Source organism: Brachyistius frenatus, unplaced genomic scaffold, assembly GCF_029030835.1.
Source record: "Brachyistius frenatus isolate BFR_SWC_R1_liver_20210118 unplaced genomic scaffold, ASM2903083v1 Contig_6, whole genome shotgun sequence".
Taxonomy (NCBI): domain Eukaryota; kingdom Metazoa; phylum Chordata; class Actinopteri; family Embiotocidae; genus Brachyistius; species Brachyistius frenatus.
The window spans coordinates 5,544,920-5,561,337 of record NW_027210605.1 but is presented as its reverse complement, the minus strand read 5'-3'; the positions used below and the strand labels follow the sequence as shown (position 1 = coordinate 5,561,337).

At 46.9% G+C, this 16,418-nt stretch overlaps 1 protein-coding gene across 3 annotated transcripts in view; it reads left to right on the top strand.

The window, feature by feature from the left end:
• The window catches only part of rarga (retinoic acid receptor gamma a), a 43,910-nt gene extending 27,693 nt beyond the window's left edge, over window positions 1–16,217 (top strand). For all 3 annotated transcript variants that reach the window (XM_069688055.1, XM_069688061.1, XM_069688070.1), the window contains 7 exons: window positions 9,760–9,908; window positions 10,278–10,419; window positions 11,523–11,686; window positions 12,028–12,204; window positions 12,485–12,689; window positions 12,977–13,135; window positions 13,310–16,217. In XM_069688055.1, the coding sequence (XP_069544156.1) occupies window positions 9,760–9,908; window positions 10,278–10,419; window positions 11,523–11,686; window positions 12,028–12,204; window positions 12,485–12,689; window positions 12,977–13,135; window positions 13,310–13,674 (1,361 nt within the window). In that variant the 3' untranslated portion in view covers window positions 13,675–16,217. The remainder of the gene's footprint in view (window positions 1–9,759; window positions 9,909–10,277; window positions 10,420–11,522; window positions 11,687–12,027; window positions 12,205–12,484; window positions 12,690–12,976; window positions 13,136–13,309) is intronic.
• Window positions 16,218–16,418: the final 201 nt, after the last annotated feature.

The window sequence follows — 16,418 nt, the reverse complement described above, 5'->3', positions numbered from 1 at the left end:
ATTCGGCTCAGGCTGCTTTGTGGTTTTTTCATGCATGCATTATGCAATGACAATAAAATCAATATTAAGCATACTTAATACATATATATTAGTATAAGTTAATTCTAACCATAAAATAGTTATATCATATTTGCTGTCTGATATTACATCGCAACATGGAAAACATTTTTATAGCATGAAGCCATTTTCAGTATAAGAACTACTTGTGTTTCAGTGTCACACCACCTTGTTCACAGATCTGTCTGCACTAATAGCTGAGCCCATTAATAGGCAGGGCCACCTATAAATAAACAGATTCAGTCCCAGCAGTTGCTTCAAGTTTTTTTCCAGAAGCCCCCTTTCATGTGTGGTTTTGCTTTTGCATAAATAGGAGAGAGTCACCTTGTGCTTGTGTGCGTGCAGTCTGTGTGTGAACTCCTATATGTCAGTGTATGTAGTCTTTGCGTGCCTGTTTGGCTGGCTTTGGGCACCCAGACTGCTGTGTCAAATCCAGAGACAGACAATGTGCCAGGCTGGATTCCTCAGGCCTGTGTTGGAATCCAGCTCCGCTCCAACAGCAGTTTATAGCCCCCTCAGCAGCGTCAGTCACACCACTGTAAATAAAACTCATCAACCACCATGTGGAGGCTGAATCTGGCACCTCGGACTGGCTGTTTGTGTCTTCCTGTCCGTCTTCTTTGTTTTTAGCAGTACTTCACAAAACTGCTTACTCTGAAACTTTGCGAGGAATCAGCCGACAATTTTTGGAGCACAACATGATAGCTCTGGCTGCTATGAGGCAACTGGGCCAACAGTTTGCCTCTGTGTATGAGCTCTATAACAGAAATGTGGAGTTTTGTAAGTTGTTTCACAATAGTTTGCTGGCCACTGAGGAATTGTGGCTGCCCACCCTAACACCCATGTCTGGCTGCTGCTATTGTAGCTGTTTACTGAGAACAGCTCTTTGCCTGCCAGGCACATTTTCCCTTGTACAAAGGCGTGGGCAGTTGGCAGACTACGTGCAAATGTGTGTGTATGTGTCCAGTACTTATGCGTGCACCTGAGAGGGGTTTATTTCACTGGTGAGGATGTGATGTACCCTTGCACATGTGTGTTTGTTTATAGCATACAGGAGCATGCGTGTGTCAGCTCGGAGCCGTGTGTGAGCTTAATGGGAAGAGAGCCGTTCTGGTACCTCCGTGTTATTGACTGACAGCCTGGCTCGAGTGTTGCTAGGGGCTTCAGTGTTATGGGAAGCGAAGGCCTCGGTCTCGGCCGGGACTAGAAACCCAGACGAGCCTGACTGTCCTCCCTCTGTGCATGTGTGAATGGGCTGTGTTTACGCAGCCGACAGTGTTTGGCAGGCAGCGGTGAGCGGCCCATGTAGTACAGCCATTATCTGGGCTCAGGGCTGAGAGAAGGAGGAAGGAGGCCCGTTGGCGATGTTCTGCCTTGGACATTAGTCAAATTCTGCCCATGTGCAACTACTGTGACCATCTTTCTGAAAATGAGGCACAAGTTCATTTGTATATACTTGCATCCGTTCATTTGTTTGCGTGTTTACATACCCACTGCAGTGTGTGCGTCTGTCTGTTTGTGTATATTTTGCCTGTGTAATCTCTGAGGAGGAACAGGTGTGTGTAAGCTGACATGCCTGTAATTGTGCGCCGAGCTGATAGTTTGGGACTTTTTTACAGAGAGAAGATGAGTGTCAGTTTATGTTTACGTGTGCACATGAAAGCAGGTCATTGGGAGAAATCAGGTTAAGGCAGGAAACAGAAAAATGTGTTCCCATTTTGAGAACTCAACATACAGCTGGTCAGTTTTCAGACTTTTCTCCAGCTTGCGGTCATATTTTGTAACCAAGGCCACAATTTATTTCCTTTTACTGTGTGCGTATGTCTAAAATTTGACAAATAGTCTACAGTACAGCTGTGGAAAAGAACTTATTTATTTAACTTTCTGTTTCTGCTTCAGCCAGACTTCAGATTTATTTATTTTGGATAAAAGGATACGATAAGTAACGATCTTATCTTTCATCTCACTTCATTGCCTTCACAGTCATCCATTCCCTGTGTTGGCACTTAGACACGCACACGTGTAAAATTCCTGTTATAAACTCTATTACATGTAAATTTGATTTTGAAATGAGGTCTCTTCTGCATAAATGTTGCTATCTAAATATATTTTTGTCACCTTTGTAACATAGGAATCAGGTTACTGCTGAAAAACAACAATTAGCAGGTTACTAAAGTAATGTTAACACACTCACTGTTTCTGTGGGCTCCTGCAGTAGATATTTTTCTCTGAATCTGACACAAGAAGTGCATTCTCACTTACACACATGACATACACTCACGAGCAGGCATGCAGGAGGGAAAAAAAGCACATGCTTTTCAGTGGCTACAAACTGCCAGATAATGCGTCCATGTCTCCACTGGAGCATGACCTGTGACTGAATGAGAGCTGGCTGTAACCCCTCGGTCATTAAGCCTGGATTTATCAGCTTCTGCTCCACTGTATGAACACCTCACATTTGCCAGAAAACACAAGAGAGAAGACCAACGAGACAGACGGATGGCCAGTTAGACAGGAAACAATCCAGCAAATGAGTTAGGGGCTGCTCTGGATGATTTATGCCTTGTTCAGGAATGCTGAGGGGTACAATGCTGTTAAGGGAACTGACTGAATGGGCATTGCGTACTTTCTGTGACGTATTTGTGATCCCTGAATGGTAATAGTCTAAATGTCAAACTGTGACATTATTGCCCCATATTTTAATGCTACATGGAACTTCCCTCTGCGACACCTTTAGAGACAGTCACAGAAGGAAATGAATCACTGTGTGGCTCTAATTTGAGTATCTCGTCAGTGTTTCGACAGCCTCCACCTAGATGCAGAGTTGGGCAACCTGTTGGCGGATGATTGACAAGCAAAAGTGAAAAACTGATTTGCATAATTTCTTCACTGTATCACTCAAAGCAGAAGTTTCTCAGAGTGGCTGCTTCATGTGATATGACTCTGGCTGTTCCTGCCAGTTTAAGGGGACTGCCAGTGGTTTAGAAATCACAACGTACATATGGATTGCAAATCACTCAGACAACAGGAAGCCACAGTCATTTTCTTGCTGCTCTGCCAGTGTTGATATGTCTGTCTTATTCCCATTCTCTGTCTTTGCTTTTTCAATCTCTCTCAGGGCTGCCTTTAAAGCCCTTCCAAGTGACTGGATGGATGAAAACATAGCTGTAAATGCTTTTCTGGACTCAGTAAAATCATAAAAGATGTTAAATAGATAGCTATGAGTGCATGATTTAATCATCTACTAAGCTCACATGCAAGGCCCAGGAAAACGGCAAAAGGAAACTGCGTAGAGTGTGCAAACCTTTTACGTGTTGAGTGGGATTGAGATATGTGCTACTACTTTTGGGTAGGATTGTTCCTTCCAATAAGTGGTTTGCGTTTGCACGCTTCGGTCTGTGGTGCTTCCCCAATGTGCTGGAGTTAATACTACTGTTGTTGTTTACGTTATCCTCCTTTCCCCTCACTTCCTCTGACAGAGCGAGGCTGCAGCCAAGGCTGGGCTACTTCTACTTTTGTAGGTTTCTATTGTTGTGGGGAGGAAGCAATAGCAATTGAACGAGTGCTAGTGGCCTTGCCAGAGACAGACAGGTGAGAGCCAGGGCTACAGATGGTGAGAGGAAGTCTGGGAGGACGAGAAACAACCCGAGGATCAAAGACTCAGGGTTTCCCTCGATGACTGTTCTCTCCTCTATTCTCTCCTCACCTCGCCTGCCTGCCTGCCTCCGCTCTCTGTCTGCTTCCTCGCCTGCCCGTGAGTTGTCCTGTCTTCTTGACATGATCAATGGCCCAGGCCTTGGCTGCATTGCCAGGTTTAGGTTCACTCTCCAGTCACTGGAGGTGAGCTGTGTTCCTCTCTGTCTTCTGGTGGGCAGATGAAGAGTCAGCTGGTGCTCACCGCGGGGATGAGGGGGCACATTTTTTCCACAGATCTGCACTTGACTGTCTGTTTTTTTTTTCCTGTCATGAAAGGCCACTGAGTGAAATCTTTTTATTGAAACTATATTTCCTTGAATTTCCCCCCTCTTTTTAATACCTTTTCCTCAAGTGCTGTACAAGGACATTTGAAGGAAACTTTATTTGCCGGGTTCACAGGGGACAGGCAGCATGTCTGTTTGAAGCCAACTTGTGTGTTTCTTGACAGGGTTGTGTGGTGCAGGAAAAGGGGGGTGCCTGCTGCCAAATGTTGGCTCGGCCGACTACATCAAGAAAATATCAAAAGGCCCTTTATGAGGTGCTGTAAAGAAGAAAGGGTGTTTTCAGAGCACCACCAGACTGCAAGGGTAATTCCACTTTTTAAAATGTGCCCCGAGGATACATGCTTATCCCACCTGCTGCCTTTCCTGCTCTGCTCTGCTTATGGGGGGGGGGGGGTAGATAAAGAGGGTTAAGTGTGTGTGTGTGTGTGTGTGTGTGTGTGTGTGTGTGTGTGTGTGTGTGTGTGTGTGTGTGTGTGTGTGTGTGTGTGTGTGTGTGTGTGTGTGTGTGTGTGTGTGTGTGTGTGTGTGTTGGTAGCAGTTTGTGTGCCATGTCACATTTTGTCATTATCCAAAAGTCAAAAGTTTTGTCATTAGCACTCAAAGCAGCTATGAGCACATGCCAAAATGTTTTTACACTACATACAGTGTGTGTCTGCTGTCGGATCATGTGCGTATGTCATGAATCTTCACTTATGTGTTCGTCTCTTTCGGTGTGTTTCAAGACTTTCTGCTGGTTCTGACAGAAGGGTGTAAATTCCTGTGTGTGTGCACTCCTGTGTGTGGGTGTGGGTGTGTGCGCACGTGTGTGTGTGTGTGTGTGTGTGTGTGTGTGTGTGTGTGTGTGTGTGTGTGTGTGTGTGTGTGTGTGTGTGTGTGTGTGTGAGTCTGTGTGTATTAATGTCTGGTGTGTTTTCACTGCTCAAACCTGAGCCATCTTGTGGTCGGCAACCCTGTTTTTTCATAGACCCTATTTCAAAAGACAGCTTAGTGGGGCCTCTTTACAGGTGTGTGTGTGTGTGTGTGTGTGTGTGTGTGTGTGTGTGTGTGTGTGTGTGTGTGTGTGTGTGTGTGTGTGTGTGTGTGTGTGTGTGTGTGTGTGTGTGTGTGTGTGTGTGCGCGCGCGCGCGTGCCTGCCTGTGGGAGCCCAGGTAATGATCTTTCTGACAGCTGTTGAAAGGCGTTGCTACTGCTCAACACCTTTAATAAAGCATCCCCCCCTCCTTGTCAACAAGCTCAGGAATTCGTCCCAGTTTTTTTTACTTCTCTATTTCTTTCTTTGTCTCTTTGGTTGTAGGCAGGTACCATTGTGAGTGCTTGTGTAACTCACACAATAGAGACTTGATAGACCTCCCACTGGAACGCTTGCAGGTGACTCAACAGTGTGCAACAAGGCTTGAACAGAGCAGCAGTATTACAGTATTTGACCTGTGGGATTCCCATGTAAGAAGGTGTAGTAGCGATGTACTCAAAAAGTGGTTAGAAAAGCAATGACGGAGATCCTCCGGAAAGACTGGTACTGAAAAGAGGAAGGAAACAAGTCTGTTGTATGGGAACTTGCAGCAGAAGCCTCTGAAAGATGGCAGGAAGACGTGGGCAGAGAAACACAGTGAAGAAAAGTGAAACACGCTGACACCACTGACAAGGGTGTGGTACTTTCTTTTCCTCTTTCATGAAGCCCAGTTCTTGGAAACCGTGCTGATGGTCACTCAGTCAGTACCCTGCTGTGCTGTAGCCTCTGCGTTGGCGGAGAGGGCCAAGGGCACCCTCAAAGGCCCCACCTAGTGTGCCAGCAATTCTCCCAGCCCACTGTTCACCATCCTCTCTCAATCTGCTGTCCGTCTGCCACGACTGTCTGCCCAGTGCCCACCCCTCTTTTCACAGTGAGCCCTACTGTGTGCCCCTCTCACCCACGCCGCCTCAAAGCCTCACACTCTCTTTTGCTGCTCAGTGTATTCGACATGAACACGCAAGCTTCTGCAGGCTGCTTAATGAAAGTGGAGATTGAGACAAAAGGCCACACATGCCCATGCTTGCAGTTTAAAGCAAACACAAAAAACATGGGCCGCGCGCGCGCACACACACACACACACACACACACACACACACACACACACACACACACACACACACACACACACACACACACACACACACACACACACACACACACACACACAGGAGGATTATTTTAATGAATACTGGAGCTTACTGGTGTACTGTTACCAACAGTCCTGAATTTACAAGTGAAATACGGGCTGCAAAGAGAGCGCAGCACATGACAAAAACACAAAGATGAACACCTACAAATATCTCTCCACCACTTTCTCATTTACTGTACTGGACGTACGCTGGCATTAGACACAAACAGCCCATGCATTCGCTCTCACATGCCAAGATTAGACTTCTGGAACAGTGTTACGCTGAAGATTCAATCACACCAACAAGTCACGTAGACAAAATCTCCAGGCCTATTGTGAAAGAATACTTGTTGTGCTGCCAGAATGTCATATGCTGTTCAGTTAAAAGGAGTGTGTTGCAACACAAAACAGGAGCCGCATAGTCATGCCTTTGCTCACATACATTAGGAACACTCCCCTTTCCAGTTGAGTGAACAGCAGGCAGCTTCAGTGTTACCAGAATGTCCCTTGTTTTTCTACACTATCTCCTCCTCTTCTCTCTTTTCCCCTTCTATTGTATCTGTTGATCCTAAAGGGACGTCAATTGGCCTGGTTGACTTGACCTAGAATTTGATTTAATTGACCCAGTTGAAGTCACCTTCAGCGAAGCAGCTATTTCTGTCGTGTGCAGTTGCATTTCACATGTAATGAGGTTGTGGAGAATGATGTACTGCGCATCCCACTCAGGCTGAAGCATTGAAGTGTAATGTTGGTGGAGCAGATTGTGTGTGTGTGTGTATGTGTGTGGGGGACGGGGGGGGGGACGGGGGGGACGGGGGGTTTGTAGCCACTGAATAGTATCTGTGTGTATGTGATCAGAGGATTAGGTCTGGTCAGTGCAGCTGGGCCGCTTGTGCACAGAGAGCGCTGCATCAAGGGATTAGGGAGTAAACTGATACTTAGCAGGAAACGAACAGTGGCTACTGATAACTTAGCTATCCTCTCTTCTTGCCTCTCTTCTCCACTTCTCCTCCCCCAACAACAGCAGCCACCCACCTATCCCGCTCTTCATCTCATCTGTCCGTCATCAGCTCACAGGCCTTGGCCAGGGGATTGTCATGCAAATGGTGCCCCGGGCCTCGAAGCGCTGATAAGGAGGGCCTCTCATTTCACAGGGCTTTGTTTTCTAAACAGTGATGAGCTGAGTTGGAGAGACTGGGAAAAAGGGGGCTCAGGATGGCTGCCTGAATGGGCCCTCTCACTGTGGCGCCCTGGGGTAAGTGGTGCAGGGGATTTGGATGGAGCAGGCTGAATGAGGCGAAGTCTGGGAGGTGGGTTCAGGAGTCATGTTCTCTGGCAGGAACCAGGTTCAATGTGTTGACAGAGCCTGATGTATTCTCTCTCTATCGCTGCTGTCAGAGTTCCCTCCAGGATGGACTTTCTCCCTTTGGCTCGCTTTCTTTATCCATTGAGACGGTGTCAGTCAGTGTTCGTTACTTGACGCCACATATGGTTTGTCCTTTTCTCAGGGGTTGTCAGCGCTCGGTCTGGAGTCTCATTTGCTGCTGTTATTGTTGCATAAACACAGTGGTTCATGGCACGTTCAGAGGGTTTCTGCTCTCGCACTGACCCTGCCGCTTTGTTACATTCTGGCCAAAGAGATATGAGAACTGCTGCAGAAACATTCAGCGGGCCGAAACTTCAGGTTTTAGATTGATTTGCACATTTGGCTTTGGGGTTGCTCTATAAACTAATGGAAAACATATTTGCCTCCAGCAAAGTGAGGCTTTCAAAGGAGGAATTTGAATGCGGATTCTGAAAAGTCAAATATAAAAATACATATGAAAAACAGATGTTTGAGCAGCAGGCAACAAATGAAAAATGTCAGACATATTTCTGTTACTATCATTAATGAGGTAGCAGCAGGCCAGTCACAGCAGCTGTAGCAGCAGTGGTCAACTTGGTCTTGAACAAGACTTGCCCTCAGGAGCAACTGTGTCCTCCCCACCCCCACCCCCCACCCCCCTTGCCCCTTTCTCTGTTTTTTATCAAATTCCTCTTTTTACGCCCCCTTTTTCTTCTTTTTGAAGTCTCCCCTCTAGTAAAAAGCCAAGCTGGTGGGTTTTCGCCTCAGCCTTGGATGTGAGAAGAGAGGGGGGGGGGGGTTGTAGGTTAAGTTTAGGCAAGCCCTCTGTGCTTTCCATTGAAGGTGCTGGGGGGAGGTGGGGGCAGTAAAAGTTAGAATTTTAGAGCCTCCCTGTTTTTTATTTTATGATTGGCTTTTTTTTACGGGCTGGGAGCTACAGCTGGTGGTGTGAATAGCTGCCCAAGGTGACTGAGTCCCAATAAAGTGCAGGCCAGCCGGGCTGGGGCCTCCAGTCCGGCCATGGGACCGCCTTTATAGGCCGCCTTACGAGCCGAGGCCTCTGTTAAAACCTGGCAGGGCTGCACTGAGGAATTTAGGGCCAGGAAACAAGAGAAAAAAAGGGTTTGTGTGTCAGGGGGTGGTGGGATGCAGAGTTGGGGGTTGCATTTAGAGGGTGACCAAGGGTGAAAGTGTTTGCGCGAGTGTGGGTGAGGGGGGCACATGTGTGTCCGTGAGTTTGCGCAGGCTAGCATGTGCGATGAGGGTCTGGTCCTATATGTGTGCAGCAGCTTATGTTTCTCGGGGGGAAGTATGGAACCTATACACCGCACACTTGAACATCCAAAGGAGCCCATATGGGGTCCACTCTGGAATATAATGAAGTGTAATGTACCGTAGCAAATATGTGGCTCGAGGAAGCGCTGACGTCACAGCCGTGTCCAAGTTTGAGAGGTAGAAGTAGGGCCTTACACCAGCTTCGCATGCCTGTGTGTTTGTCACGAGCCTACCCTGTGCGTGCAAGATGTCCACGTGAGGTGACATCAGTCTGTGGAATGAGGAAGGGCCTGCTTTGGCTCCCTGTTACCTGTCCTTATCAGACTACCTGTCAGTCAGTAGCCCTCTTGCTTACTGCTATAAAACACAGTTTTGTCTCTGCTGTCAAGACTCATTCTTCCCTTTCACAAGAACCGGTAATATGGCCATATGAAATCCTGAGTCCTGCCCATTAAAGTGGTCATCAGTATCAGGACGTAGAAGCGTTTGTCTTTAGCTCACTCTCTTTCTTTTTCTAGATCTTATTAAATAGAGACAATTTAAACAGTGTGATAATGTATAATGGCTGGGAAATATATCAATATCAGCTTATTTCAATATTGTAACATGAGACTAGATGTTGCCGGATTGTGATATCGTAAGTGTAGAAAATATTTATAAAAAAATAATATATTTGATTTTGGCCCTTCAGTGTATCTCAACCTACATGCAGGCAACATGTTAATCAACTGAACACACTCCCCAGTGTCTCCCGCTGTCTTCACAAGGCAAACGAAGAAGGAAAAGGAGCCGCTGTCAGCTGTCACATCATGTCTGAACGCAGTCAAACACGCTCAACTGTCCACTTGTTGGACGAGTGCACATGTGGCATTTGTAGACTGAAACAGTAGCTGTAGGACAATGATTAGTGGCAAGTTGTGCTGATGCGCTCTGCTGTCCTTTTTTTTTTTTTCTTTACTCACAGCGGTGGAGACCCAGAGCACCAGCTCAGAGGAGATGGTACCCAGTTCTCCGTCTCCACCTCCCCCACCTCGTGTCTACAAGCCCTGCTTTGTGTGCCAGGACAAGTCCTCGGGGTACCACTACGGGGTCAGCTCCTGTGAGGGCTGCAAGGTGAGAAGAACCTGCCGCAGCCGTCTTGAGCTCCGCTTTTCCTGGATTTCTTACACACATCCATAAAAACGCTGCGCTGCAAGAATTATTAGTGAGCGTTCAAGTTCGACCGATAAGAACTGTGCAAGCGACCTGTAGCCAGGAAAAGTAAGATGACTTACTGTGAAAAAAAATCATTCATTAAGAAGGCCCCAGTGGAAAGTGAAAAGTAGATTTTCTATTTTGGTTTCAACTGAGAGGAAAGGGGTGAACAAAAGGGGAGTATGAAAGACAAAGTTAAATGTCACATCCTTTATTTGCTAACTATCTCTCTCTCTCTCTCTCTCTCCTACCCTCTCCCCTTTTGTCTCTTATTTCCTGATGCTTCAGGGTTTCTTCCGTCGCAGTATCCAGAAGAACATGGTGTACACCTGCCACCGAGACAAGAACTGTCAGATAAACAAGGTCACACGCAACCGCTGCCAGTACTGCAGGCTGCAGAAGTGCTTTGAGGTCGGCATGTCCAAGGAAGGTGAGCCCTCCAAGACTGAGGAACCCACTTCTAAACCGGGGTTATTCATTCACTTCAGCAGCCAAGAGCTCAAGCACACACGCACGCACGCACGCACGCACGCACGCACGCACGCACGCACGCACGCACGCACACACACACACACACACACACACACACACACACACACACACACACACACACACACACACACACACACACAGGGCTGCAGATTCTAGGTTCTCTTATTGATCTATTAATGCTCAGTCAGAGACTCTGGGAAACTATGCAGCAGAGAGACATGAGCAGATGATGAGCGTACCAGGGGTGGTGATCAGGGTGAGGCTGGGCACTGTACCAATCATATGACTAATCGTTTTGCAAAATGAATCTGACTTCCTCTTTCACCACAAAACCTCGCCCCTCTAGCTAGCACAGACTCTGCTTTCATTCAGAAAGACATTAGAAAAAAAACAACCACATTTTCAGCTTCGACAAAGATATCGCTGGCATAATTCTCGCTGTTTGCACAATCAAAGACCCCCAGTTTTGAGCCGACATAAAGGTCTTTATGTCGACCTTGTGTGCGGTAAAACTGCGTGTAAGTGGCAGTTTCTTGCCCTTCACAGAGCCCGCAGGACATGTATGTGGGTGTAATGTTTGTGTGGGATGTGTGTTAAGACCGGGATCACATTGTGCCTCTGCTATTACTGGATATCCTGAGAGGAAGGAAAGTATGGGAGGAGGAGGGAGAGGAGGCAGAGAGGGAGAGAGTGGACTGGCTCATGTGCACCGGTCAAGTGGATAGAGGGATCGACAAGGAAGCGAGCGGGGTGATAAGAAGGAGATAGCCCAGTGTCCGTGCCGCGCTGAAGGAAATATGTTAATGCTGTTAAGAGCAACCTGTGTTGCTGCTTAGTTCTGGTTTCCCCTCGCATGCAACATGTCCTTGGCAGTGGTGAACGACTCTAAACATGAGTGTTGCGCATGTTTTCAAAAGTCATCACAGATAGAGGAAATGAGCTTTCTGTAAGGGAACTCTGAAACGGCAGGAATAAAGGACTTTGTACAAAGTAATGGTCTCTTCTAACTGCTGTTTTTTGGGTTTTGTTTTCTTGATGTAGCGGTGCGTAATGACAGAAACAAGAAGAAGAAGGACGTGAAGGAGGAGGTGGTGCTTCCCGAGAGCTACGAGCTGAGTGGAGAGCTCGAGGAGTTGGTCAATAAAGTCAGCAAAGCTCACCAAGAAACCTTCCCGTCACTCTGCCAATTGGGCAAATACACCACCGTAAGTTACACTGATAGACTTGGACCTACACTGCTGGTCACTCGTGCTGTGTGTGGCAACATTCTCCGAGCTATGCCGTCACTCAGTGTTCCACAACAGCGTGCAAAGACGTAAATTCACCGTAGCTTTCCCAACATAGTGGTGGCTTAACTAATTCAGTTCCCCATTAAGCCATCTGTGTGGCCTCTGAATGATTGATGCAACATGTAAATGGATTTTCTTTGCCTTGATTGATGTAAAATGTAAATGTATTGTGAGGCTCAGACACTCTTCATGCAAACAGGGTTGCACACCTCCTCTGATAGGACATGCTGATCTGTGTGTGTACTGTTGTGTTTCAGAACTCCAGCTCAGACCACCGTGTCCAACTGGATCTCGGGCTGTGGGACAAGTTCAGCGAGCTCTCCACCAAATGTATCATCAAGATTGTGGAATTTGCCAAACGGCTGCCGGGTTTCACCACCCTCACCATCGCTGACCAAATCACTCTGCTTAAGTCAGCTTGCCTGGACATACTGGTGAGGAGCCATTGTTTTCTTATTTTACCCTTCTTTCCTCCTCACTCACTTTTGTAACTACAGGAACGGACCCTCACGCTGAGGTGAGGGTATACTGGCATCTGGTGGTCATAAGGGTGCAGGACAGTTTGCCCAGATAATGCCGAGTCCACTGTGCGAGAATAGTTATAGAAATAGAATAACGCCCGCCACGTATGTTGGTGCTGTAAAACCTCTCTGTCACTTTTACATCATGTTTAGCTCCATGTTTTTATGTTTTTCCACCTTCTTTTACTTGTAGATGCTGAGAATCTGCACACGCTACACCCCAGAACAGGACACCATGACCTTTTCAGATGGCCTGACTCTGAACCGGACCCAGATGCACAATGCTGGTTTTGGACCGCTTACAGACTTGGTGTTTGCCTTCGCTGGCCAACTTCTGCCCCTGGAGATGGATGACACAGAAACCGGTCTCCTCAGTGCCATCTGCCTCATCTGTGGAGGTACTGCAGTGTACACACACACACACACACACACACACACACACACACACACACACACACACACACACACACACACACACACACACACACACACACACACACACACACACACACACACACACACACCGACTCAAACACTTGTAAGGAAGAAGCGGCTTCAGTAAATCTGTTCTTTTAGCGATGTCACTGCTTTGACAGGATGTAATGTGAAGTCCAAATATTTCTGGTTAAAAAAAAAAAAAGAAAATAGAAGGAGATTATAATGTGTTCTCTGTGTTCCTCGTCAGACCGCATGGATCTAGAAGAGCCCCAGAAAGTGGACAAACTGCAAGAGCCTCTTCTTGAGGCTTTGAAGATCTACGCTCGTCGCCGCCGCCCCAACAAACCTCACATGTTCCCACGTATGCTGATGAAGATCACCGACCTCAGGGGCATCAGTACGAAGGGTCAGTACGGAGGGAGAAATTTGTGTGACGAACTCAGAATCCTAAGTAATTTGTAATTACGTTAAGAGACATCTCTTACAAGAACCTCTGCAAGCTTCAGCCCTTCGGTGTGCCATTTGTATTGAAGCAGTGTCTTTGAGACGTGACTGCTGATTATCTGCGTTCCGTTTCCAGGCGCAGAGAGAGCGATCACTCTGAAGATGGAGATCCCAGGGCCGATGCCTCCTTTGATCAGGGAGATGCTTGAGAACCCGGAGGCCTTCGAGGATCAAACAGAGAGCAACGAAAGCCCGCCGCCTCCGCCGCCGCCCCCGCCGCCGCCGCCGGCCCTGGTCCTGAAGCAGGAGGCTGAGGATGAGGACGACAGCTGGGCCACAGAGAACGGTAGCGAGCCGTCGCCAGAAGAGGAGGATGAAGACGACGATGACGATGCGGGAGATGAAGAGCGAGACAGGGTCTCGGACAGTGACGGGGAGCCCTGGGGGGTTTTGGATAACATAGATGGGTCGAGGAAAGGCCTTGTAGGGAGGGCGCAGTAAACGGAGCATTTCATATATACACTCTCATGACGCATACAGGTTCTTCATACACACACACACACACGCACGCACGCACGCGCACACGCACACACGCGCACACACACACGTACAGACAAACAGCACAACCTAACTCTCTCTCCCACCTCAAGAAAATGCTGGCCTTCCCTCGCCTCCCCTCCCTCCTTCCCTCCCTCCCCTTACTGCACATCATTGCGTCCTCCTCAGTGGAGCACAGCAGAGCCTTAAGTGTACAGACACTTCTAACTCAGGCCTCATGGTCCATGACAAGTGAACTGCAGAGAAATAAAGTCAAGGAGAGATGACAGTAAACCGTATGAACTCCTGGCTTAGCCATGAGGGAAGTAAACGTGACAAAAAGAACATAACCTCTTTGAGAAAGTCAAAATGTTTCTTTTGTTTCCCCACTATTGTTGTTTATATCTAAATAGGGGAACGGCCAAAACCAGACACCAGAACTGAGCAGTTGATTCCGTTGGATTACAACGACCACATTTCTTACAAAAACAAAACAAAAAAAACAAAAAAAAACAAGAGTACAGGGCAAAACCAAATTGAGTATGCTAATCTTTTTTTTTTTTTTTTTTTTTTTTTTTGTGGTTATTACTTTTGAATATTGTTTTCAGTTTCTTCCTTTTTTTCTGTTTATGAATAAGTCCATACATATCTATATACCATTATATTTGGTCTTTTATTTGTTATTCTGGTTTTATATATGAATCCTTTAGACAAGTTTTTTTTCTTTGAAGAGCTTTCCTGAGAAGATATTCAGAGGGAAAGAAGGGTAATCAGAACTGGCTGGGTCTTCCTTATCAGCTACATATGCTTAGCTCGGGCTTCTTGGAGCACTTTGGCTCACTGTGGATGTCAATGATAATCAACCCGGAGGACTATTGTTATGTTGCAGTGACTTAATCAGTTTCTTTTATCAGGGAATTGGCATTATTCTATTTTGCTGTCGTTGCAGCCAACATTTGCTGTCAATGCAGGAAGTAAGTATCTTTGTGCCAAAGTTAGGAAAAGTCATCTTCAGAGTTTGACTACTGGCAGGGACTCCAGCTACAATCCAGCGATCCTCACAGCAGAGTGCTCACTCACACATGCACTAAAGATCACACCCTCAGTCTCACGCACAGTCTACACACGCATATACCGAGCGCGCGCGCGCACACACACACACACGCACACACACACACACGCGCACACACACACACACACACACACACACACTCCTTTCCCTCTACGCTCAGCGGTAGCAGATGTGCTGACCTGGCACCGAGTGCCGGGACCAAGATTTAGACTTGACCGTAAATGTAGCACTTTCGTGATCCCCCCCCTATCAAGTAAGGCACATCTCATCCGTTAAGAGTGGAGCTCCCGTCTGTGAGCGCAGATCTCCGTTAGCATGTCGAAACGTCAACACATTGAATACAATCAACCTTAGAGCGCTCCCTGGTGATGTCGGTAGATAAATACAGACATTCAACGCAGAAAATTCAGCAAAAACATCCACACATAGTAGCATCATATGCATCGACACAATGATTAAAGGCATATGCAAGCCGAAAGCAGGAATTCTCATGGAAGACATTTTGGAATCAGACTCAGGGCTTTTCAGTAAGGACCAAACCCTAGCTGCTTTCAGGCACGCTAGAAACAGGCAATATTTATGTGTGTATTCTTAACTATGTGTGGATTCTCAACCCCTCTGTGTGTACATAGAAGGTTACAAGTCTGAAAAACAGTATGGATGCCAGTCTGACTCTCTTTAAAAAGGGGGGGGGGGACTATCATCATCATCATCGTCATCGTCATCGTCTTCATCATCATCACCGGCCCACCCTGTGTTCACACTGGCATCCATGCAGCCAACTGCCTTCTCATCCCAAAAGCCATTCTATCAATTTGTCTTCTTGTGTGTACCTTCACTTCTTTTTGAAGAAGAGCGGAGGATTTATGTGTTTTCATGTATCATTTTTTATATTGCCAAAACGTCACAGCGGGCGATCAGCTGGGAAAGAACAGCGACAAACAGTACAGAGGTTTCTTCTGTTACTCTCTGAAGCAATATGAACACTCTTTCTGTAGCAGTGAGAGGTCCCATCTTCTGAAATATGGGCAGGTCTCCTCATTTTTTTGATGTGCATGTGCGTGCCTGTGCGTGCGTGTGCGTGCGTGCGTGCGCGCGTGTGTGTGCGTGTGTGTGTGTGGGCGTGCGTGCGTGTGTGAGTGCTTTAACATGTTTTCAGTCATTGGGTGGATGTTGTCGGCATGGTGCTGTCACACAAAAACGTCTGTGTGATGACCTCATCCTTTCTGTCTCTCCGCTGAGCTGTCATAACTTCAGTGACGGTAACGCAGGCAGAACATTGAGATTATGTTGTTCTTATATATATATATTTTTTTTTTTTTTCCAACATGGCCAAGGTGTTGTCTACCCTCTGTTTATGTCAACTCTTGTCATACAAAGAAAAGCCATATAAACAGTAAGAGGCACAATAAACTACTTTTGTGAGATCGTTGAACGTTTTATTATATTGTCTCGTCAACAATGAATACATTTTACGGAAATTTCACTCTTGTGCTGAGCACACACGATTTAGGAAACACTGCAAATGAGTACTTTGTTGAAATCCGACCCTTCATTACCAGGAAGCAGCAGTGGAGGGAGCTCTTGCACCATGACTGCAGGGTGTGCTGCATGCAGCAGTGTTCAGCAGTGTGCG